At 32.5% G+C, this 27,472-nt stretch overlaps 1 protein-coding gene across 6 annotated transcripts in view; it reads left to right on the forward strand.

The window, feature by feature from the left end:
- The first annotated feature begins 333 nt into the window (after positions 1–333).
- Ptr (Patched-related) overlaps positions 334–27,472 on the forward strand; it is a 185,716-nt gene continuing 158,577 nt past the window's right edge. For 2 of the 6 annotated variants that reach the window (XM_069041674.1, XM_069041668.1), the window contains exons 1-3: positions 19,764–19,832; positions 19,885–20,158; positions 20,286–20,500. In XM_069041674.1, the coding sequence (XP_068897775.1) occupies positions 19,779–19,832; positions 19,885–20,158; positions 20,286–20,500 (543 nt within the window). In that variant the 5' untranslated portion in view covers positions 19,764–19,778. The other 4 variants (XM_069041671.1, XM_069041673.1, XM_069041669.1 and 1 more) reach the window with 4 other exon arrangements.

The following is a 27,472-nucleotide window of genomic DNA, read 5'->3' on the forward strand; positions in this document are numbered from 1 at the left end:
ATTAATTGCAGAAAGAATGCACCAAGTCAATTGAAAACGGAAGGGCAACAAATTGTTTAGCCTTACTTTTCCGGTTTCTTACAGTTACGGTTCATCACAATGTAGTAACAGCCGGTGAAAGATTCCATTTAGAACAAATTTATCGGTGCAGCATGAAATAATCCTTCGAACCATATGGCAATTTACAGTATTTCGAAATCAGGTTGCACTTTAATGTATCGACATTGTGTGATTGTTGTCATTACTAGAAAGAGATTCGGTCCTTTGTTTAAAACTGATAAAATCATAACCACAATAATTAGTAATGAAATAATGATTCACAAAGTTAGATTGAAATCTTGGTTGGATCCCAACAAAACAAAAAAATCAGTGGTCAATCGCCATTGTCGTTTCATGAATAGTTCGCGTTTCACGGTCACGGTGATCCTCCTCGTGCAGCTGTTGGAATTTCAAGGGTGAGTTTAAGGGTGGTCAGGTGTTTAAGGACAGGTAGAATTTCTAGAGATGCCTTCACACGATATTTATGTAACATGTCGGTGAACAACAAATATGCTGAACTATGCACGCTTGTAAATTTAATCCCAACTTTCACTGATGATATAATAAACGCTCTCTGGAACTCCACCGCTGGAGATTTTGTGACTACGTCACAGCACAACAATTTTATTTAGATTAAAAAAACATGCACATTCAAAACACAGAACTTTCTTCAGCTCTAATGCTGCCATTAGAATTGATGGTCCATTCTACTTTTAGAAATAATATTACGACGAACGGTTCGTTGACTGGGGAAATTTTCGTTAATTCTTATATAATCAGCGATTCAACTAACATCTTATCATAATTACATGGTGTGGGTTTCCGGATTTTCTAGTGGCTTACTGGAGCCTGGATTCATCGCAGCCACGCTATCTAGTAAAAAATAATGTAAAATGGGAAACACGACGGTATTACACGCCGTGATACACATTTTATTTTTTTCACTTTAATAATTAACGAAACGGAAAATGGAGATGTGGTCCATTAAGTTCTCGTTTTTTCTGTAAACATATCGAACTCCACTGACGACTCGTAATTAGGGTCAGCGTGACCAAATGGGGAATAAATATTAAACACTGAAGTACACACTTAATAAATATTTATCTAATACTCGTGGATAAATTTAATTTTGTATTAAATACGTCATAAAGGTGAGTGATTAAATCATTTAAATTCAGAACACGCAACGCAGATGACTTTGGCACTTATGTCAATGTTTTTATGTGGCTATCGGTGACTACAACGCTTAAATAGTCATAGGTGCATTAGGAACAATTAAAACGTATACAATTTTACAGGGTGATTTGGCTTTTAAAAACTTTAATTTCTTACACCACATCCAGGAGAAACCTGATTCTGAACAGTGCGAATTTCGTCACACGTAGGTATATCAATTTGGCTCATTCCTTACATGATTCATTTCTGCTAATAACACGGAAAATCCAGCAATAAAATTCGATGGCAAAAGTTAGTTATCTTGATCAGGTGTTCGGATATTGACTAATTTTCTTTTATTGCTTAAAGACTTACGACACCAGTCAATATGAATTTTTGAGTTTTACCTCCAAACTCTGATGACTTCGTTTTTTTTTTTGTATCGGGTGTTCACTTAAATCTGTTCTCAAAGTTGGCGTTGAAGAGTTGATTGTGAACGCACCACTCGTCAATATGCACAGTAAAAAGTAAAAACACAAATAACGCAAAAAGTGAGAATAGAGAGATTAGATTTAAATATCGTGGATTTAAACTAAAATATATTTTTTTGTTATTGGTAGTTCGGCTGTAGCATATACTTTGTATTTACAATATTTTATATGATTTTCCGTGTAGTAATATAAAATAGAAATTGAATGAGTAGGTACTGAAAACCAAAAAGTGTAATCGGATTTAGTTATTAATACACTGCTGCGTGGGTTTACACAATACGTTGTTTATTTACATAATACAATGTATTCTTGATGAAGAAAGTTATAATTTTGTTACAATTTTAAAGTAAAAGTATGTAGGTACATAAATAAATTTGGTACTCTTATTAAATACTTGTTTTCTTTAAATTTTGAGGCATTTTTAGATATGTAAATATGTACTCACATATTTTATATCAAGGAAAATAATATCATACATACTTTGATTATCAAATTTTGACTCTTTATCAGTTGTTTGCAATTGTACGTAAAACTTAAAATTCTGCATTAGGCATTAAAATAAACATCATTTAGAAATTGTTCCCAGATAATAATACAGGTCAATTCCATTGCGTGAGATTAGAATAGGAATATAAATATATCTCACGAAACAAAATAATTAATGCAAATAAGGTCAAAATTATTACGAAATAATATTTATTGTAGTCGTTTTTGAGAAACATTCAGTGCACAATATGGCAGGTGAGTTTAATACTGTCGCGAGCAATAAATTTTGGTCGTCAATGTCATTTCAAAATTTGGTTAGATTGTCACAAATTTAAAAAATGTCTCTACCTGATTATGCTCATGTCAACATGTCAAAAAAAATGAGGACTTGATGATAGGTTATGATGTTTATGACCATTTTACAATGGAGCTTTTTCCATTGCGTCAAAGAGTGACATTTGGTACGATTCTGTTTTAAAATTTACCAATATTGCTGTATAACAATGTTGTAGGTTGCTATGATATGAAGCTGTTGATTGGTTGGATCTATGCAAAATCAATATTGTTCAATAAAAATCTTGCTAAATTTTGAAACAGAATCGCACTAATAGACGACCAAAATTTATTGCTCGCGACTGTACATGTATTAAAAAATAATTAAATTTTATTATTTTCACAAATTCTAAACAGAGATGAAAACTAAAAATTTAAATAGAAACAGAATATCTATGAAAACAATAAAAAAGTAAAAACCGTATGTAGTATCTAGTGTAACTGTAGTGTTTATAAAAGAACGTGTATCAAGAGTCCTGTGGAATTATGCGGCTGTATAATTTTATTGTGTCGAACTATGTCGACCCGTTGAAGCCGTCAAATTAGATGTTAACAGTCAAATGTAAAATTTATTAAATCTTAGCGTCAGTTGTGAGTTCGACGTCTTAGTTGTTTTGCTTGTGGTTTTCTTCAATTTATCTACATTCCAATTACTTTTCATTTTACAACAGTCTTTATTAAAAACCTGTCATTAATGGACGAAAGTCTATGAAAATAGCCTCCGTTTTTCTATTTGGTACCTACCACAATATGCTACAGAGCGGCAAAAATCAAATGTATTCCAATTCCATCGGGCTCTTGATATACGTTTGTTCATAGACATTTTGTATTATACATATACAGGGTTATTCTAAATGATTGTAGTCGAAGTAGGCGTGAAAACTGAATGTCAAATTTATGGTTGCCGGTCCACATAAAAAAACATCAAATTGATGTGAATAATTGAGTACACACCGTTTACATTCGGGAGTTAAATTGGGTGGAAAACAACTCAATATTTCTGGATTCAATTCAAAAATAAATAAAATCTCACCACCCTCACTTTTCACCTAAAAAATGACAGTGACAGCGACAAAAATTGACAGTTCACATGAAAGCGGCAAAAATGTAATAACATAGGCATGGCGTACTTCGACTACAATCATTTAGAATAACCCTGTACCACGTGTTTTACATAAGAGTACAAGCCTGACGAAATCAAAATGCAACCCAATATTAACTTTTATGAGTAACAAAATAAATCATATTTTGCCAAAAAGTAGTTTGGACATCCATTATATTTTTAGATTTTTCCTTGTTTACACGTTTGCGGAAAGTTCTCCAGCTATTGTGTTGGGGATGTCCAAAACTATAGTTGATTTCATATACTTAAATGTTCATCAAGTGAGCTGTGCATGTGTAAAAGCACCTTTAATTTTGTTACATTACCAGTGCTTTTGAAATCAACAATGCCGAAACGGACAACAAAAGTAAAAAAATATAATCAAGGTCCGCGCAGGGCAAGCAACTTTGAAAGTCAAAGTAACTTTCATACCAACAGAAAATCAGATTTTCATGGCTTGCTTAGATGCACAAATTGAGTATACAATTTATAATTAATCTAATTCCCATTGTCAAATGTATTTTGTGTTGCGTTTAGACTTCACCAGGCTCGTACTCTTACAATAGGTGAAACACGTTGTATGTACTTTTGTATTTTTGATACAAAAAAGTTAAAATGATTTTCATATACTTGACCGCAATTGAAAATAAGTTATTTTTACATGTTTATTTATAATAAAACAATAGTAGATATAGTAATAACAAACGAAACAGAAGAAATATAAGTATTTGCTTTAATTGTTGATTTAATTTCATTCTCATCACTCGTAAAAAAATTACTTTGCTATGAGAATGTGTTGTTTATACAAAAACCAATAAATTTGGTTTGAATTATACTAAATATCAATATATATTGTATTACTTTGTTAATAAACATCTATAAATCAAAACACACAAACAGTTATTTATAACTGATAATCGACTAAGTATTAATAATTAAAATTAACTACATATTATTATTATTGGTTGTTAAAAATGCACCAAATGCTGAATTGTAAAAAAAACGGTGAGTGTTTTTAATAATTATATCTAATTAATTGTAGGTAGATACTCGTAGGTACAAAGAGATCAAAAAAGAACCTGAATGCGGGAGGTTATGTATGTATGTACATATACATGAAAGAAATGTCAAAGAGTACCAGCCAAAAAGCCAAAAAGGCGACCTTAGTTTGCAAAAGAAATACAATATCACGACTAAGGGCCGATTTCACCAACGTCAGTTAACGTTAACTGTAGGTTAAAATGCTTCGTTACTTTAGTTACCTATTGTTATAACAATGTTTTCATATATTATTTTAATATGTAGTTAAATTTAACTCACGTTGGCGAAACCGGCCCCTAGTCGACAAAAAAAATGCTCGTTATTAATATGAAAAGTATTTACTCGTATAATCAATTTATGATTTTTTATGGGTCGGTTGCACCAACGCCAGTTAAAGTTAACTGTAGGTTAAAATGCTTCGTTACTTTAGTTACCTATTGTTATAATAATGTTTCCGTATATTTTAATCCGTAGTTAAGTTTAACTCACGTTGTTGCAACCGGCCCTATATATTTTTAATCATTACGCAAAATCTAGACATGATAATTAGACATAATTTTTGTTATGATTTAGAAAGTTACCAACGATCCTCTAATTTTTATTCTATTTAAATGTTAATAGAAAAAAATAGAGTTCTTGCAGAACAATATTTCTCAATTCCTCAAAATTCATATGCATGAACCATAAGTTCCTTATTAATTTCTGTGAAATTCAATCTTTCTGTTATGACATAAGTGAGAGGCAACATTTATTTTAATTAATAACAGTTTTCAGATAATTGCAAGTCCATTTATTATTGCAATTTTTAATTTTTCATGATTAAAGTCCATAATTACCACCGAGACTTACACTACATGTAACGTCAATTAAAGTAAGTCAAGAGATGCCTTTATCATTTCGTTGTTACAGCTGGAATTCTTATCACATTTGACCAACTTGAAGTTCACATCCGTGACCCCTAGTCAACAAATATCCCATTTTTGTACAACCAACGATAAGTCATTTTTATCCAGCTCCCTTTACACGTTGGTCCTTGGACGCGTATTAATAATTATTATGCGTTATTTGTACACCAAACATAGCTCCAACACCTAAAACAATTCTGTTTGCTCGGGCGCAACGTCCGCAAATTCCGTCCAAAACACCTTGAAGAAGGTTGGTACAATTAGAATCCTTGTTGCGTACCGTTCTTGCTCAAGTTAATTTATTTTGCATACACAATATCCTCGATTAAATATGAATCCGGTGTCAGTTTCGAAACGTCCATATTTCTGAATGTGTGGGGTTTTCGAGATACCGTGCATGACCCGTGACTCGTTGTCATCATTGCTTCTGGTAAATGCAAAGAGTAAGTAGCCGTAATAAGGAAGGATGTATCAGAATCGGTGTGTGCATGGCAAGTGGGGCACAAACAACACTCGGTACAGAAAGTAAGACCCACTCAGTCCATTGCGGGCTCTCAGATACTAACGTGCAGACGGTTCGAAACGTTGAGGTGAAAGACGGACACGGAAGTGTTGTTGCAGTGCTACCACAAAAAAAAGTGTCTTCAACCCTGATAAATATGTTTGGATGAAGGGAAAAAAATTGCCGTTGTGGACTAGTGAAGAGTGAATGGTTTAAGTGACAGTGCTTTCATCAGTTTTTGGAATAAAAAAATTGTAATAATCAATAGGGCAAGGTTTGTTTTTTACTTTTAACCTATGTATATCGATTATTAGTCCTATTTTATTTAACCATTACTGAGTAAATATTTTTTTTTAAATGTTGTTGGGGGGAAAATGAGCAGGTAGAGGATTCCTGGTAGCTACCCTTACAGATTTATATACCTGTTCCTTCCAAGAATGCAACAGCGTTTTAAAATATACTGAATCTAGGATTTTAAAAATAATTTTAAATCAAGTTCAAAGTATTATTAGTATCTGTATTCATTTATGTCCATTGCGCTATAAATACAATGCACTTGGTTGGTCTGAACGTACTTAGCAGCCGTTCTACTTCCAAAATTTCGTATTTTAAGCGGCATTCATAAAAATAAAATGTAAGCAACGACGTTTGTTTTTCAAGTCGTCGTGATCTTTGTCATTCTATATTTAAATTATCAAACAGGACATGCTGATCTAGTTTATTGTGTTATCCACTGTTTCGAGAAAAACTGCATTTAAAACTTTTGCAGCTGCGCATTTGGTCAAACTTCACTGTACAAATTTCCAGTCGGTCCACGTTTCTGTTTCGTAAAAACAGCCAATAAAGGAAAGTCGATTGCAACAATAACTTGTGAACCGTGTCCGTTGGTTGTTATCATTCTAGGGTATTGTAAAATAAAGCGAATTTCTGTCGACTAGACCGCGGCGTGACATCAGTTTTGCAAAATTAATTAAAAAAATTCGTGCTCTTCTGTGACGAGGAGGGAGCATCGATGTATTTAAGTTTTCACTTATGTACATCAATATCTTTTAATCTGAAAGTTGTTGGTTGTCGATTGGCGGGGAAGGTAATTGTAAGAAAAATTCCACCTGTTACGAAATTGAAAATTATAGGTGTACTCGTATGAAGCTGCTAACCGGTATACGTATACAAATCATACCTCACTGATGCCTGAGGAGAGATATTTTGAAATCGTTTAAAATAGAAGGAACCATCGAAAGTGGTTTTATTGCACCGCTACAGTTACCATTTTTAAACCTTCAGGTGAAGTAAACATTTTCTAAGGCTATTATTCTATTGTGTTTGAGACGCCTATGAACAATAAGAAACGCCACATTGCTGTTTTCGACTTTTTTTAAATAAATTTTAAAAGTTATTATTTAATTTTTTCCGGATATTTAGTGCTCAAAAGTTTTTTGACCTTTGTTAATAATAAAATCTATTTATCATATATCCGTGATGGCATTTTACATATTTTCCGTTCTACTAAATCTATGTAAATTTAAATATAATTACTTTAGAGTTATTAAACAAAGACAATTGTTTCGTTATTTATATTAATTAATTCAGATTGATATTTGGCAGCCAAGACAATTGTAAAAAAATCACGTATGACAAAAGTCCCTTCTACTTTATTTTTACACCGATTGCAATAATTTCGTTGAAACTCAACAATATAATTCATATAATTAGAAATGAGCCAGTTTACAATTTATCTCAATTTCTCTGGACATTAAATGACCAGTCAGTTAATACATAAAACGTAAAGCCTAATTTGCCCTCGCGTTAATATATTTATGTATTTTGTTTACCGGAAATCACCATAATGACATCAATTTTCCCCAGGAAACTATAATACCTCTCTCTAGATGTTGTAATAAAATAAGATTTAATCAAATAACTATGTTTTGTTCTAAATTTTGTCTGTAATTAGACTATCAAATTATATCACCGGACGTAGTAGGTATATTTGTGGATGTTGGTATACAAGCAGACACTCCTCAACAAAGATTCTAGTGGTGCTAGAGAAAGTACAACGTACGCTTTATCATTAATGGTAATTATGGTTTGCTCGTAATTAGAATTTAAATTTTCGAGAGTTGTAACCCGAACAGAAAATATTCATTGCAGAAAAAAGACATTTCCTTTTTTTTCTGCCTTATTAGTTATTTGTGTTTTGTACTTCCAAAACAGATTTATGTGTATGATCAGGCTACATTTGTGAATACATTTAATACAGTTACTCATTATGTCACAGTCACTTCTTTTACAAAACATGAGCTTTGCAGAAGAACTTACCAGTTTATACAGACTGATTCACATAACTTTGCGACCATAACGAAAGTTAAATGCAGCCAGGAATATGTTATTCAGTGATAACTTGATACCTTTATTTACTATCAAATCTGAACATTCCTGGCATTATTGACAATCACTTGACAGTTCGTTTTTGTATAATACTGAAATATTTTTTGTTAATTGAAATCTGCTCCAATGACGAAAGGACAGATATGATATTGATATATGATGAGTCAGTTTCTTAAATAAAAAGAAATATTGTCCAAACCATACAAAAGTTTTAAATAATTCATCTCAAGGGCGCTTCCGGATTCGACTCGTGCTACGCACTCGTCAAATTCATATCCTAGCGCCGTTAACATTCGTAACACCACCACAAAAATATTCGGCATAACATTGACTACTCTTTGTATTACAACTGAATATTTGATAAAAAAACTTTTTTTTTCTTTCATTGCACCATTGCACTATCATTCACAAAATTCCAAGCGTCCATAGGGATCATCCTCGTTTAGCTCATGTATCAACCGTATCTTGTAAGGGTAATTTTTTTTTAACAATATGACGTCAAGTATTCCAGATTGTTGTTAATGCAATTTAACAGATGGAGAGATGATGACTGTCTTCAGCTTCTAACGAAGTATGTAACTTGATATTTTCACACCCCTGTTCCGCGGAATTTTGTGAAAATTGATCTAACTCTACCTACAATAAAATGTCTTTTCAAGTGTTTCAAGTTAAACAAAACAGAGATGATCTTCATGTCTTCATAATCGCCATGCGAATCATCATTAGTACAGTTGCGGCCGTTGAAATCTCAGACAGGAAAGATTTAAACACTCTGTATAAATTCCGAAATTTGATTAGCGTAAACAGGATTTTCATCAAGGATTATAAAGTCAGTGTCAGTATTTGACATATTAGGTCAGAATCGCGCGTAACTTTTGAAATGCCGCAATTATCTGATTTGCAAAAATGTATTTGACTGAGGGACGGTGTGAGTATAACAGCCATTGCGAAAGAAATTAATGTGGATAATGTTTGAGTGACATTTCGGGAAACGTCACTTTCAGTACCATTTACAAAGCCAAAAGTTTGGCGTTGTCAAAGTGTCTGAGTTTTCAACGGCCGCAACTGTACATACCTTAAATCTTTCTGTTTCCGTTAAACGTCTTATTTTTATTTTGACATGCAAACTTTATACATAGCAGAACAATTAAACAAAACACCATTATTATTGGCGTTATCTGACTTTACATTATCAACAGCAAATTTTATGAAAATACTTAAAAGTTTTTGAATTTTTCTGAAAACCTTCTTGATGGTATTTCAGATTGTTCAGAAGCAAAATTAAAATTTGTATTATGGTTTTTAAGTTTTGTGTGACAAATAATATCTTATAATTATTCTTGACGATCTTGATGTAAAGAGATGCACATTGTTCCATGAAAGTTTTTTTTGACAGTAGGTACATCGTCGTCGTAGTAACGGATACACCTGTCAAAATTGCATATTTTTAAATGGAGCTTGTGTGGGTGGGGTATATAATCTTGTCAAAAATAGATTACTCCCAATGATTTAGGGATATTCGTTACTAGGTTGCCATAAATTTGGTTAGGTTGGAGGCTATGTAATTTCTAGTGACAAACAAAAGATATCGTAACCGTAAGGCAGCGAATTCCTTGTAACAGTTGCATATGGCTCTATTTCTTGCTAAGTGATGGATGTTTTTTCGTTTCACAATCAATTTTGTTTTCTGGCGGCATATTTAGTTGAATATATCTCTCAATTCATAGTAACCAACCTTAAGCATTCAAAATTACTTTTGAAAATTCTAGTTACACACAACATGAAAAACGTTATTTCCTTAAAAGTTCGAATTCTAGGGAGTAATTTATTTTTGACACGAGAGTAGTTGACATTTGTATGACATTTCATTAGCGTGCATTTGATTTTTTTATACTATTGCACATTGATTTGAGAATTTTCAAAATTGCGCGACTATGAACTGTCAAATAAATGTCAGCTCTATCCTACCTACAGAGTTGCCACATAAATTTTCGTACATAGTTGCCATACTTATCCACAATCATTTTGAATCACCCCATACATACATATAAGCATAATAAAGCGTCTGTGGTGGGATAAATATTTTTTTGTACTCATAGCCTCAAAATTGGTATTTCCCGGTTGTCCTCGGAGTGCGGAAACAACGATTTCCCGCACGCGGTTTCTTTTACTTTGCAGCAGAAACTAGGGGGAATTGCATTGTAAGATTGGCGTTTAATGACGTAGGCAGACGGAAACGTCAATTCACTTTAAACAATGGACGCTTCGTCACATTTGCAATTGTAAAATTAATTCTCAACAACACAATAAGTACAGTTAGTTACAAAAAAAACGGGAACTGTCAGAATAAAATTGACACATTTTTACAATTTTTCCATAGTGTGAAACCTTCTTACGAGAGATAGGTTAGAATTATTGTCAAAATTCAGTGACATTTAAAAAAATTATTTGATAAATATTGTCAAGTAGACAATTAATTGACAAATGGACAAACCAAAATTACATTAGGAAGATCTTCATTTCCCGTTTTTTTTGCAACCAACTGTACCTCACGTTGGTGCAACCGGCCCTTAGACTAGAAATTACGAGTAGAAATAAATTACTATTCGAGTCCTGTTCTTCTTTATTAAGCTATGTACTATTACGATCATAAAATTTTGGACATCAAACTTCTGTCACATTAAAAAAAATACTCTAAATCATGCTTTATTGAAACTGTCACATGAAAGATGAAATTGTTGTCAATATGACACCCGTTTAAAATATAATTTGTTTACTTAATACGAGTACATTTGGGTATTTATTTTATATTTTTTATTAATTAAAACCTCGTTTAATTCCATTTGTCTGATTTTTAAAACTTCTTGAATATTTTCTCGGTAAATCTGACATTCACATTTTCAAAATTGACACAATCAAAATTGAGGTTCTTAATACATAAGGGTCGTTTTAGAATGTATGACAGCACGATGACATTAATGTCCAAAATTTTTTGATCGCAATAGTAACATTTGAACGATTGAGCTTGCAATATAACGTTAAAGTACTTGGAAAAGTATACACTTTGCATAACATATAATACAAAGTTTTGATATTTGTAATGCCTGTAATGCCATAAAAAGCCAGATATTCAGACATTTTAAACAAACCAAATTAAGCTTAAAATTAAAAGCAAGTACGTGAAGATAAGTATTTAATTTCTGCACCTAGATTTTGAAGGTGTCTAATAAAAATTATTATTTAACTTTGAACTAGGTTTTAGTTGAATAAGGGCCGGTTGCACCAACCCACCAACCCCAGTTAAAGTTAACTGTAGGTTAAAATGCGTCGTTACTTTAGTTACCTATTGTAATAACAATGTTTTCATATATGTATTTTAATCTGTAGTTAAATTTAACTCACGTTGGTGCAATGGGCCCAAAGAAACACAAAGATCGGAGCATCTAGAGTTTGTTCTTAGTGTTGTAATTCACAATTTAGTAATAGTTTCCCTTTTTGCACTATAAAGAGAATTGTTGCAATTGACCAGCAGCCATATAAATTTTACACAGACAGTCCCAGAAAAATTCTTATTCCCACTAGAACTTTTAGCAAGAAATAAGACGATATTTGGTGGAAATTTAGAGTGGGCTTAATTGAGACATTTATGATCTATCACTTAAATTTGTCTTTACTATAATAAATCATACTTCTTATCATACTTTTGAAGGTTTAATGGGAAAGTATGAAAATAAACTTTTTATTAATATGGAAATGAAGAAATAATTGAAAGTCAGTCAATAACAACTATTTTAATAATAAAATACGAAAATGAATTTAAGTTTCGAAACTTACAATTAGTTTCGGGGTCAGCTATTAGTTCTATTACAAATGCCAGACACAGCAATAAATTACCTTGATAGGATAAAATCTAAGCTTACATTTTAGGTTTATGACACAAGTGCACTCCTTCAATTTGACAGTAAGTTATTACACATTGTCTGCACTTAGAAAATAACCATCGTCTCCAACAACCACTTTCCTGCATCATTTTACTTAACCGAATTTCGTCACCAGCAAATTAAATTATGATTGGTCGATACTTGCGTAATAAGTTAGCCGGTGCATACGTACATGACGTCTACCTCGAAGGCTTTCAGTCATTTCAGCAAGTTACCACGATTCACAATGAAAACTGGGTTAAATGTCCGACTTTCCTCAACATTAATTAATTTTTTATTGGATTTATTGATATAGTTACGGCGTGTTAAACGAAATAAGTTGAACAAACTTTGCGTTGCCGCAACGGAAGTATTTTCAATTGGTCTGTCATTATTTCCAATTCGAGCATTAAACGTTAATTAAATAATATCTGACATCACGACCGATTGTCATAAACTAGATTTGGAGTTACGTGTTTAGACACTTTCGTCGAGAGTGCCAAGCGGAGCACAACGACTGATTATTGCAATTTGCTTTTGGAAAATCTTCGGACATCCCCGATCGGCGGATATGAGGCAATTACTGTAGGTACTTTAACAGCACTAATTTACGTCAACTTTCACGCAATTCGGTTATTATTTTGAATCATTTCTGAAGGAGAAGAGTTGTGCGTGCGTTCAGAGCTCGATCTTGCTACCGCAAAGATTTCATTTTGATCTTGTGCAATTCCAGTGAGGTAAAGGATCTTTTGTAAGCTTTTCGAAATGCAGTTGTGCAGTTTGTGCGCGGCGCCTGCATAAAAATTTAATGCAATGTCGTTTTACTTTCAATTAGACGCAATTAGATCAGACTTAACGGCAAAAGTGATTGTTTCGCAGCAAAATTGGAAAAAATCCTATTGCAAGGCGATCGAGTTTCCACTTTACGTTTGTTACAATTTCCCAAACCTCACGATATGCTAATCGTAACAATTAGAAAGGACTGTCGGTTACTCATTTTTATCAGACTTCTTAGGAAAAATACCGAGTGACTGAATACTGCAAAGTATCGCTTTTATGGGGCTGATGCACCCGCTCAAATCCATCGGTTTCTGTGCCGTGACTTTTACCATTAAACATTTTGTTTGTTTTTAATTGCGACAAGTAACAGAGACATGCACGTACCTCGGCAACTATGAGTGTTGCAAAAGCACACGTGGCTAAACAAATCCGTTAACTGCAATAAGTTCACCTACGCGTCCTTTTATTCTATCCTGTCTCTTACATTTATTATTACAGTTAGATGGATAGAAAAACCAAAAAAGGGACACCGCTATTATCCCAACGGTATCTAAATCCAACGCTCCAATTTATAACCGTTGGTAAACATCACGATTTTTTATGTAATTCGTTTGATGTGCGTATAGGACGGTTACTCGCTTAACGCTCTATTAAAATCTCTCATGCAGCTATCAGACGACCATGTGAGTATTTCGGCAAGTCCCGCCTCGAGATGTGGGTTACCGGGCCGAAACAACCTGACATTTTTGCATTAGGTATTCTTCAAGCCGATTGAGGTGATTTATCTTCGCATCTTATCATTTTTAACCTACTTGAGAAGCTCAAGAGCTGTCGTCGTCTTGCTATTTTATTATTCATAATTGGACGTGAAAGGGTACATATGGTGAATTCGCAGATACATTTTTTGTGTTGTAGAGAGTGAAACGTTGATGACTGTCGAAATTTGTTTTCTAGAAGCTTACACTAGAATTTCAGCGTTTCTTTTTATTTATTTTACTCTTCACGAAATTACTAACTTTTAAAGCAGTAATACGAAGAGTAAAACAAGCAAATATGTAATAGATGCTTATATTAAATTTCACTTTACATTATTTCATTGCTGATCAGAAAACAAAAAATACACTAGATGTATATGATCTGAATACGGTAAGAGATAAGAAAAACTGGATTTTTTTAAGTGAACTTGAAGACATTTATCGATTATAAAACTCGAACAAGGTTGGTGTAATTTGTACAAAAATATAATTTTAATAAATCTGCTCTTAGGGCGAGAAATGATTTTAACTGTAGGTACCTACTCAGCGGCGGAGGTTTCATGTAGACCCACTCCTCTGTAGAGTTGGTCATATTTTATTTAAAACACTTAAATAGATGGAACAATGAAAGAAAGAACTGTTTTTATGTGTGAGTGGATAGAATACAATGTTAAAATTAAAATTACTAAATTTATCACTAAATTTCTACTACATAATCATTGTTACTTTACAGACATCCAGAATTATTTATTTTTAAATGTTTTCAAGCGATGGCTTATTAAAATTATACTGTTATAACATATTTTTTTATTAACGCTAATGTAGTTTCGCAAGTCATATCGTTTATAAAAAATGTTCTAAAATACCTAACAGTCAAACATTAATTTCCTATTGTGTAAGTTTCTCCATATTGGATAGCGGTTGCATAAAATTCTATTTACGAGATTTGTTGTTTTTTACAAATGAAAACTTTTGCAACTATAGATAAATCAATTTATAATCGTGTACAAGAGCTTTTTGTTAAGTTCATTTGCGTTTTTAAATTGGTAATTTTGATTAAGAAATCTCTATAACGTTATTTCACATCTGTAATAGTCATTATACCGGGATATCAAAAATTATCGTGGTCAGAGGTAGAGTCATGGATTGGAAAACGTCCGTCTCAACTTATTTAGTGTGACGATTGCTTCGATACGAACGATTGGTCTAGTCCATTTTTTATGAGTCACAGAGCCAGTTTCGCAAAACACATCAACACAATTTGTAAGGCATGTATGAAAATCCTTCGGCATTACTGCAAAGTATGGGAAGTGCTCTCGAAAATTGATTTTGACATTCAAAAAATGATTTGACAAAAAGTTTCGACATTTATTTGAAAATCCATGACGACCTTTGACCAAGATAAATTTTGATATCCCGGTAATGACTTGGTTAAAGTTGGCGGTTGGTATACATACCGGGTGTTATGGAAGTCCACGTAATAAATTTAACCACCAATAAGACTCGTTAAAATAAACATTTTTTTCTATATACGAGTATGTATCATTTTTTTCGCAAATTCTTCTAAACAGAGTTAAAAATTAAATATAATTTGAACCCTAAAATTCATACCTGCTCATGTGTTCACACATCCATTAATAACGAAGCACGAAAAAAGAATTACTCGATTAAAATACTCGAATGAAAAACATTACAAACTGTTAGTGTTAGAACAGCGGTCGTTCTTTCTTCAAAAAAACTAAAGTTTTTATTGCACACAAACTTTTTCACTCACTCTTTCGTTTCAATGAGGGGTTAAAAAAATGTAAAAAAAAATTTCGATTGAAAAAAGATCAATATTATTACTTCCATAACACCCTGTATAACAATACCACGAATTTATGGTGTTCTGTTGTTTAGTTAGGAACAAAGTAAATTGTCTGATTGGTTATCCGAACTCTTAGAATTATTTTTTAAATATTTCCAGGATTAAAACCACTATGTCCTATTAAAACTTTCTTTTTTAAATTTTATTTTATTCTACTTTAGTCAATAATCCTCTTTATACGCCCCCAAATGAGGGCATAAATTGGCCTTTATGGCACAGATTTGTCAAAAATCTGCCAAGCAACGGTTGGTTTAATTATTCAAACAATAGTATCAAACATTATTTTTTTGTTCGACACTGTCAGAATTTGAGAATTTTCTCCTGTGTGAACGGATTTTGATAAATGTCACAACTTGTCAAAACGAAACGTCAAACCTAATTTTAAAGATTTTAAGCGATTTGGAGCCTTTAAGGGGCTCGTCGAACAAAAAAACGTTGTATTCAACTCGTTTGTGTGTAAATTGGACCTTTTTTGGCAGTCGTGGGCCACTCATGCCAAAAAAGGCCCAGTTTACACACAAACTCGTTAAATAAACTACTATTATTAAATACATAACATTTTTGGTTTACAATACAAAAAATTCCGGTAATAATGCGGAATATTTTATTAAAGAAAATCATACATTATACATATACACAGTAACCCTAACAACATCAAAATAGCTAACTAAATTTGCATGGACACAAATTTTAGTTGATTTCCTTTAAGGAATACTAAATATTTGTTTGAATCTTTTAGAAAATATAAAATCGAATATAACGTTGTATGTACCACGGGCATAATTGTCGATTATGGCCCTTAATACATAAATACATAAATAACTATTATTAATCTTAACCTTTAAAATCAGTAATTTGAGTTTAATTTTTTTCTAAGGATTTTTGAGTTTCAATATAATGTATTGAATGTATCAACTTTTGCTTTCACTTCTTACATACTAATTTTGTAGGTATTTTATCAATTGTGATATTTCATTGTTCATTAAGAAACAGAACACTACGGTACGTTCTATTTTTTCTTGAAGTTGTGGTAGAAAATAACAAGGTTTTGACATTGAAAGTAGCAATTCTATTCTTTATATTAATATAAACTGCTCTTTTGAATTGCAGGTTTTATGTGTGAGCTATAACCATTAATAGTTGTAAAGACCTAAAGAGTATAAGTTTAATTAATATTAATTGCACTCGTAATGTATCCAATAAATTGATTTAAGAACTGTTTCATCAAAAAACAATGTAAGATTTTTCATTTTTATTAAGTTATTATTTGAACACTTTCGGCGGAAGAGTGTGTAATACATTTCTGATGAGTAAAACAAGACAGATTGCAGTTTTAGAATCATAAACGTACATGGTAACAATTGATTTCATTTAAATCTAACACTATCTATGACATAACATTAATTATTATTCTTCTTTTCAAGTATTTGGTTACTAATATGAGTACTGGGTTAACAGCAAACGGTGATACAAGACATAACTATTTCCATTATGTTTTGACTAGTAGCAGTTAATAAACATCTAGGCCTAGGGTCAGTTTACAGAAGAGAAATTAAGTTAATCGTAATCAAATGCGAGATTAATTGAACACGTGATCAGATTGAACCAATCGAAGTTTCTGATTCATGAGTTAATCCAGCATTAAATTTAATTCCAATTAAATGTTTAATTCTCTTTCTATAAACTGGCGATTAATTTATTATTTTTTAAATTAAACAAGAAATTCAAAGGCATAGTTATTAATTAACCTCTTCTTCAATTGTCATGTGAGGCTGTCATTCTACCTACAATTCATATAATCTTAATTTATACAATTTTTTCTAATTTTCGTTTATTGTGAAAAATTATAACAAGGATTATTTTCTTTTGTGACATATTACTTCTCAGATAGGTATGTCATTTTTTTTTTCAGGAATATTTCTACATGTATAATTTCACTTAATTTTCATATTCTTGTATCATTAGGAAATTATTGTCGACAGCAGATTATTGTTCCATTTCCAATGAATTTTAATCTAACAAAAATGTGCTTAATTTTTAGTAAACCACGGTCAAAGTTCAACGAACAGATTTCGTTAGAATGGAATGGATTCTGAAAGTTATCTTAAAAGTTTCTTGTTGATGTATGTCATGTCAGTTTATCAAAAAACACTCTAACTTTGTTACATATAAAAAAAATCAAAAGTTTTCTTTCCCCATGTTGTTTGTAGTAAGTGTTTACAATAAGGATAATCTAAATTTTGTTGACGATACAATACACAAATAGTGGTAAATGAATCACTCTCGTTTTAAATTAGTCACTAAAATGATTTTTAAATTTATTTTCAAAACAGTGTACAGTGAGTTTTTAAGACTGGCCATAGGCTTTTACAAACAGTTCTAAGCACCTGAAACATATTTATAATAATTGAATATAAATAAAAATAATTGTACCTACTTTTGATCACTTTGCATGTGCACTAAACGCATGCTTTCAAATAAATTCCGCTGTTATTCATTGTATTTGCCAACCTAATTCACCTTATTAAGTCATCACATATTGTAACGTAACAATAGCATGTAAGTGCTAAACTCATCTAATCGTTATGTTACATGAACCACTTGTATTTCGACATCTGTTTGCCCAGAATTATTTTTTAATTGTTCGTTACATTTCTCTTTGTTTTCTACATTTTACTATTGTATATATACAGGGTGAAATTGAAATGCATCATAATATGTAGACTATAGTATTTTCGATAAGTATTTAATTTAACTTAATTCAATCCCGAACGAGACACTTGTGGAAACTCTAATAAATCGAAACATGAAAGCCGCGTAAGCGCTTGAAAAACAGAGAGTCACCAAACCTTACTATGAACGAAATAACCAAAATCTGCACCTTTTCGGCGTTGCACTCGATAACTTTTTAATCTTACTTTCCTAACGTGATATCAATGACGTACTCAACTTTTGTGCTTAAACTAATAATAATAATATTCTCATGTATATCAATTCACCCTGTATATACGTAACTCCTAATATGGATTATAAAAGGGGTAATATCCAGGCGGCATGCAAGAATTGCATTCTACGTATCTGTCGATAGATTGAATCCAAAGGAGTTTCACTTTCATGCAGTATCACGTAATTTTGACGATTCACGTGTGTTATACAAGACTTGACTTTTTATTTCCTATGAGTCGTGATCATGACAGTTTTTAGAAAGATTGCGTAATATAGCTCCTCTGAAAGAAATGTCTTGCGACACTTTTTTTTTATTTGGTCGGTTAGGTGTTGGTCACACCGTCAAATTCCTAATTTAGTATGACAAAAAAACATAATTATCGATTCTGGACAGAGTCTTGTTTCGCCACGGGCAATTGTTGGTGACGAAATCGATGAAAATTCATAGCAGGGGACGTCCTCGACTTACTTCTCGATTTAATTCACGATAAGTAAACAAATATCGACCAAATCTTCTTTATTTACGATGGAAACTCGCTGAGGTTAGTAGGTCTAGGAAAGCCGTCGTCACGTGACAATGTAGCATCGGTTAGACGATAGATCACAGCGTGCACTTAATTCATTGCTTATGTTAATTGGTATGAATCCGTTCGGAAAATAAAAAAAACCTTGGTGAGAGAGACACGCAATTAAAAATTATTGGGTCATTCCGTAATTGCAACAGATTGGACTTTAAAAACCAGCTCTACTGAATCTGCAGGTGGCAAGGTCGTATTCGGCGTTCTGACCCATACCTTGCGTTAGTAAAAAATTCGCAAGGTTAAAGGTGAATGAAATAAACACAGTGACCCATCTATCGTTTTTATCGCACGGTATAAAAACGTGGAAGTTCCGCATTTTTGTCACTTCGATCTCAATTTGCATTGAATGGACTTTCTCATCAGGCAAATTCTTTTAGAAATTCGACACAACAATGATGTGTGCTCAAAATTGCGTTACTGCATTGACAAACGATCTTAATAACGTGGCGAATGTGCGAGAAAAAGCGTAATTCTTGGTAGTTATGAAATGAGTTTTATAACCGCTCAAAGGAAAGTTTGCGTGCTGCAGCGTACCAGTTTTGTAATATTTCTCCAATTAAAAAAAAATCGATATTGTGATCGTTTGTTTTCAGATGGTCGGACTAAAAATTGTCGATGAAATCTTGAATAAATCCTTCTACAAACTGGGACTATTGGTGGGACACCATCCAGGCTATTTTCTCGTCATTCCGTTTCTGTTGACGTTACTGGGCATAACAGGCTTCCAGAGGATCCACACCAACATAGATCCAGAATACCTATTCAGCCCTATAAATGGGGAAGGAAAAATGGAAAGGGCGATCGTCGAGAACTTTTTCAAAGTAAATTATACGAGCAAATTCAACGTGGCGAGGATAACGAGAGCAGGTAAAAAGAAATCGAAGACAATGCCTACGTATAAAAATGATAATGGCGAGATCCGTGGGAAACCATGTTATGTCCCACTGACCCCGAACATCATTTCGGTCCTGTAAAGCTTCGATTTATTTTCCAGGTCGTTTTGGACGCGTGATTGTTACCTCGAAAGATGGTAACAAGAATCTACTCCGGACGGTAGTCTGGAAAGAACTGAGACTGCTAGACGGTATAATCCAGAACATGACGGTTTATCACGATTACGAGTACTTCACCTACAAGGACATTTGTGCCAAATGGATGTCGGAGTGCTTCCAGAATGACATCCTTAATCTGGACTACATCATGGATGACGTAAGCATGAATACTCTCAATTTTCACGCTCACACCAAATCAAGGTCAAGTAAAATGCATCGTCGCTTTCTCGCGAGGTCACAGGTTGCGCCCCCATTTCCTTTCCATTGGCTTATTGTACTCTTTCCTACAATGTATACCGTGACCCAGCTCAGTGTTATAAACAAACCCACCTAAAGAGAAAAATTAACAAACGCAGCAGATGCTACAAGAGTAAAAGTAATTGAAAGAGCATCGATTAAGTACAAGTTGAAAGGGAAATTTGAATTTGATTGATTTTTTAATTTTGTTTATCTGTGAACGTTGCAAAGACACCGACAAACCTTACTCATCAAGAGTTTCGGAGTTGTGTGAACTATTTTTGTAGACCGGAACAAAGCTAGACAGCAGCTTCAAATTAAAATTTTCAATCAACTCTCAAAATAACTGCAATGGTGTGAACATGTGGCAAAACGTTAACAAAACATAACCGGGTAGTACGTAGAATTAGAATCAAAACTTGATGAAATTACATTTTTCTATAATTGATTCAAAAAATTGATATTCACGCATACTCGTAGTTATCCATGCGTGAAATGGGTCATTTTCTTACGTGTATTTTTTTTTTTTAACAGTGTGTGAAACGCACTGTTTTTATTAGTTACCTAGCAACATGGTCACCGGCTGATATACGTCAGATTTCCTTCAAAAATTTGAATTTTAAAATTAAGTTTTGAAAGCAATTACCTGCGTCTCGGCTTCATGCACAAAAAACACTCTTCACGCACTTAATATAAAAATAACTATTGGGTATAACTGCCCAATATTGAATACATTCCTGAATACCTACATTATGTATCTTATTTACAATTTAAATTTCTAGTATTTTCATTTTCAATATTGTTTAATTTCTAATTTGTAATATTTTAAATTAAAATTTGTTTGACAATTCCACTCAGAAAATTTCAACCAACCAGCTTGTAGTATTTTGAATCATTGGACCAATTAGGAACGAATTACACCGATAATTTAGCATGGTCCTAAAATTATCGAAAAATTATCGCTGTAATCATCTCCACCTTCCTAAAATTATCGCTGTAATTTTCTCCTCCTTCCTCAAATTTTGATAAACTCATTTTTGATCCACAGTAAAATTTTTGTTGTTTTCAACTATGTTAACTAACGCTTTGAGAGTCATAAGAATACGCATAAATTAAAAAAAATGTGTAAGATTTGAAAATGAAATTTTCCTTCGTGGAATTGTCATGCCGAATACAACTCGATGGTACGAAATTGCGGGAAATTTTTCTCCTCATTTTACTCGTATTTGTTTCTTAGACAATTTCCACTCGTTCGCTACGCTCACTTGTGGAAATTGTCGTCGAAACAAATACTCGTATAATGAGATCGAAAATTTCTGGCAATTTCGTACCCTCTCGTTGTATTACTAATGACAATTCAACTCGCATTCTCTCGACCAATCAGATTTACGAAATTGGTCAGTACGGACCAATCACCCTTGTTTAAAAAAAATTCCTGCCGAATTTTTCACTAGTGAAAATGGCCACCAAAAATTTCTAACAAATGATTCCAATAGGATATTTTATTTTCTATTTCATTTATTCAAAGCATTAGTACAATGACAATTAAATTTTTTAATCTTTGCTCGGTGAATTATTTTCATGCCGAATACAAACTTTTGAAGGGTACGAAATTGGAGGAAATTTTCTCCTCAGACCACTCGTATTTGTTTCTTAAGACTTAAAGTAACGCACAAAATTCAGAAAACGTACAGTATTAATTTAAAAAAAAATGCAAAAACACGTCAAACAGTTTTTAGAGTAAATTCTTGCTTTACAGTACCTACATATTGTTTAATTTATTTATTAGTTATTATTAAAATCAAGTTTATTTCGTTTTTTATTAATTTGCTTATTTTTCTTATGTAATCCCTACTTAAACTAGATTTTTATAATCCAGAAAAATAAGCTCTATTAAATCATCAAATCGGAATCGTAGGTAGTTTCCCATTTTTGGAAAAAATATTAATGACGTCAGAACTTTAACAAATTTGACCCATTTTTTTTCTATACAGGTGTTTTCGAAGTTGAGGCGTTTCTTTTAACATGTGATAGTTCGGGTTGTTCTAAAGCGTTTTAGCCAAAATCACCTTGGTAAAATGTGTACGGCAATGAAGATACAAATGATACAATAAGTTAATTTTTTTGAAATTTTTGAAATCGGTCTTGCTCAAATTTGCGCTGATTTTTTAGAAATTAGAATCGACAAAAAAATTCAAATGAGCATGGACGTTAATCAAAAATACTGTCAGATTTGTCATCTAATTAGTCAGAAGAGCTCATCATTACTAAAATAACGATGTCACAGATATATGGGCAATGCTCCTGATATCAAAATGCAACTGTGGCGACCAGAGAGTACGCAGGGTAATTTCCGGAAAGACACCATCCTGGGCCACGTCAGTTTATGAATCTAGTATAGCTGAGAAATACACAGGACCGCACTCAGAATTCTTGAATACTATAAAAATATACAATCAATTATTTCTGTTAATAAAAACATTTTACTGAGAAGATTTAGGCTAAAATTATTAAGAATAATGTATAATACTTCATGTTACAGGGAACACCTCAATTTCGAAAACACCCTGTATAGGTACAGTTAATTTCAAAATTATAGAGTACAATTTTGACAAACAAAATGCCTAATCTAACCGAAAACGTGAAAGTGCTCATTCTTTCCAAATTAGAAGAAGGGTGGTCGATCCGAAGGGTAGCCCAGTATAATAACATCGCGAAGAGCACCGCGCAGAGGATAGAATAGACAATATTATGGTGTTCTAAAATATCAGCGACATTTTATGTTGTCAAACTTACCTAACCTATATAAGAAATATGACGCTCAAATTTCAAAAAGGCATCTTTACATGTGAAAAAACTGTAACAAATCGACTTCTTTATTTTTGAGGTGTACTTACTCGATAATTTTGAAATTAACTACGTTAAAAGACGAAGAATTTAATAAACTGAGACGTGTTTTTGCATTTTTTAATACTGTGCATTTTATGAATTTTGTGCGTTACTTCATCATAAACCTGTATATGAAAATTCAATTATGATTTGACAAGTAAAGGTTTATTTTTTTTATGTTAATTGAAATATTTCATTTATCAAATGTCTTTTTTCTCCAATCGTCTTAAAAGGGTTACTTTTAATACCGTTTTCTGTCACTAAAATTGATGTTTTTGTGTACAAAAAGTATACAAAAATTTACGTGTTATTAAGGCAACACTTTTACCTCCTAGTATTAAAAGTACTTTTTTTGTTTGACACTGTCAGAATTTGAGAATTTTCTCCTATGTGAACGGATTTTGATAAATGTCACAACTTGTCAAAACGAAACGTCAAGTTAATTTTAAACGTTTTAAGCGATTTGGAGCCTTCAAGGGGCTCGTCGAACAAAAAAACGTTGTATTCATCTCCTTCGTGTGTAAATTGGGCCTTTTTTGGCACTCGTGGGCCTTTAAAACGCTCGTTTCACTCGCGTTTTAAAATGGCCCACGCGTGCCAAAAAAGGCCCAATTTACACACAAACTCATCAAATAAACTACTACATATTAATTTTAATCTTCAAAATTTTTACTTGCAACTAATACCGTGTGAGCAACAATTACTCATTGAGTTGGCAATAAATTCTGGTGACTTTTGGTGACTTTTATGTCATTTTCCAACGAGAAAACCATTTTATTAATAAAAGATTACACAAACTAAGACGTTTAAATTTCAAAAGTATGCCAGGTGTCAATAATGTCAATAAAACAGACCGAAATAGATACAATTCACAGTCTTGAAAATTTCATGTAAAATTTGTTATTGCCAACTGAAACAGTTAATTTGAACTATTTGAAGAAAACAACTAAATATGTAAACAAGAAAAGCCAAAACTGTCTCTTTGGTTACACGAATATTTCAATAAAACGTTCGCTTTAAAATTTTAAATGTACGGTTGGTGGACAAAAAAAACTGGGACAAAAATGACAACTATTCAAATCGAAATTTTGCAAATTTGCACCGTTTAATTCAGGCTTGTGAACAAATAGATTAACTATGATATGATGACATAAGACAAAAATGCCACGTGTGACACTTACAAACATCAAATCGAATTTTAGATTTCATTGAAATGTTTGTTTAGCGAGCAAAACAGTGTTTTTGCTAACGTTTAGGTCGTTAGCAATTGCTCTTATGGTAATACCCTCCACAAGGCGTTGTCTAATTATATGTTTTTGTAATTCTGTTAGATTTGGCATTATATCTGACAAGATAACTGTCAACAGTGATTGTAAAAGTCAGTTTTATTTTGACTTTATTTTGACAATTAAGAGCTTGATACAAACGTAAGAAATTTTGCGTGTCCCAGTTTTTTTTGTCCACCAACCGTACTATCGAATTCATGAAAAACTAGTACAGCAAAATTTTGTTGGAGTAAATTGGGTTAGATGAAAATGTCAAATATCAACGTCTGTAATTATGACAGTTCGAATTTAGCAATGCTCAATAGCTCAATCCAACATCAAACGTATTTAGGTTATCTACTTGACATGTTGGACATTAGTAACATAGTAACCAGTTAAATAAAGTACGTAGAAACGTTACACTACAAGATTTTTGAAAAGTTGACATAACTACGACGTTTTGCTGTCCTAGTTTTTCATGAATTCGATAGTATTTATGAGTTTCGTGCTTTTCATAATATGGATCCTTTATGTACGGGGTGATCAAGAAGGACTGTTTAAGTTAGTAATGTTGAATTTTATTTTTAAATGGTACAACTGGAGTAACTTCCGGTTGTTGACGGCTTCATACTGACAGCCGCATCAGTGACAAGTCAAATTGGACATTTCAAATTAAATTACACATGCTGGTGAATCGTTCGAGAGAAAAGTTAATTTATGTTTAGAGCAAAATGGGGAGCACTTCGAGAATTTCCTTTAGTTAATTTTTAGATTATTTTTCCGAATTCCAACTTTGATTTCTTTTTGCCGTTAATTTTTACTCTTATAACCTACCATTTTGTCGTTATTAATCAAAGTACATAAACAGTATAGGTATGCTAGAATCGCACAGTGACACTGCGCATGTCCAGGGCTGGCAGTTTGTTACGTCACTGGTGGAAAGCAAAGCCCCAGACTCGTCCTCTGTGCGTATGGTTCAAATGTAATTTCGGCAAATTACAACAAATAATGTTAAGGAATTAAATTATGCCATAATAAAATCATCTGAAACATTGTATATTACACTATAAGTGATGAAAATGCCTGATTTTTCAACGAGCAATACATGATATACTCACGAGCGCCAGCGAGTGAGGATAGTATTGCGAGTTGAAAAATCGCACTTTGATCACGAATTGTGTACCTATACTATTTTTTCCAACGTCGCTTATGAAAATGAGTCTCAATTTTAAATTTCTTTATAATTATTTTACTCCCCTATTTTTTTAATCTTCCGGAACTGGAGTTTCAATTAATGCAAATAACAGTGTTTTAAATTTTTATATTAATAAGTAGGTAGTAGATTGTTAATGTAGTAGATTGTTAAATAAATTTTTCTCACTAGTGAGTTTACATTCTCCATTTTCCTCACTAGTGATGCAAACGTCTATTTTCCTCACTAAATTGTGTGATGAAAGTATCATTTTCATAAGCGGCGTTGGAAAAATTTATTATTCACGAATGTTAAAGTTTACAATACGTTACATTGTTATTTTTTAAATTTATTACTTGCTTGACGGTCAGCGCGTTTTTTTTTACCATAATTAATTTTTTGTTGCTGCAGCTCTACGTTTAAAAAATTTATTTTGATAAAAATACGTTGTCTAACAAATGTCTTTATGATAACGTCATCAACTGTACATTTTTTAGAAAGTTTCTGCAATAATTTCACGTTTATTTGTCAAATTCCTGTAAAATGATTCCGACAGTAAGAATGTCCATTCTTATTCTCCTCCACATACGTATAGTGACCTAGTTCTGGATGGGTTGATTTTAACACATGTGAAAAAATGTAGTCTTCATTTGCCCGTTTCCTAAGTTACAATGACGTGTCACAATACTTGATACTTTGATTTTCGTCATCTAATTTGCCTTCAAAAATCAATTTTTTTTTTAATGTAGAAAAAATAGTGTTTCAGTGTTTGTATTTCATGCGAAAGATGATTATTTTGCCGGCGCATTCGAATGAGTTTGAAGTCTCAACCTGACCGGTCTCGACCAAGAACTCATTCTCATGCGCCAACAAAAAACAATAATTTTGCGCATTTAATACAAAAATAACTATTTTTTTTAGGTACTAAATTCGTTTGGGGTACTAAATGACACTGAAAAGTAGTAGATTTAGTACCAAAGTACTAAAAACAACATTTCTCTCAGTTATAAAGTAATGCTTTCCTATGCTTTCCTTACTGAGTGAGCTCTGAGCTTCCACCAGTGACGTAAGCAATCGCCGCAACCACCGCGCTCTCCCTTTCCCCAAGTGCTGCGATGTGCAAGTCAAGCATACCTATATAGTTTAGGTGCCTTGGTGCCTTGTTATTAATGCTACGTCAGATATCTGTCAAATAAACCCACAAAACATATCCGGTTGCAGTATTGTAAATAACCGAATAAAAAAAATGTTCTTAATTGTATTGCCAACTTAAACAGTCCTTCTTGATCACCCGGTAGTTGGAGAAAAAATTGTATGTGTCATTCGTCACAATCTACTATTATCTCTTTCATTATAAATCTTGCAAACGAAGTAAATCTTATATTTTTCTAATATCATCTTCTTATACTTACATACTTACTTGATAAATACCGCCTCACTAGTAAGCATGAGAGAAATTATTGTTTAATCTGAGTTTTTTATACACACTACCCACTCACACTTATTTGGCAATGTAGAATGTAATTATTTTATCAACATATCTACT

The sequence above is a fragment of the Tenebrio molitor genome, chromosome 3 (assembly GCF_963966145.1).
Source record: "Tenebrio molitor chromosome 3, icTenMoli1.1, whole genome shotgun sequence".
Lineage (NCBI taxonomy): Eukaryota > Metazoa > Arthropoda > Insecta > Coleoptera > Tenebrionidae > Tenebrio > Tenebrio molitor.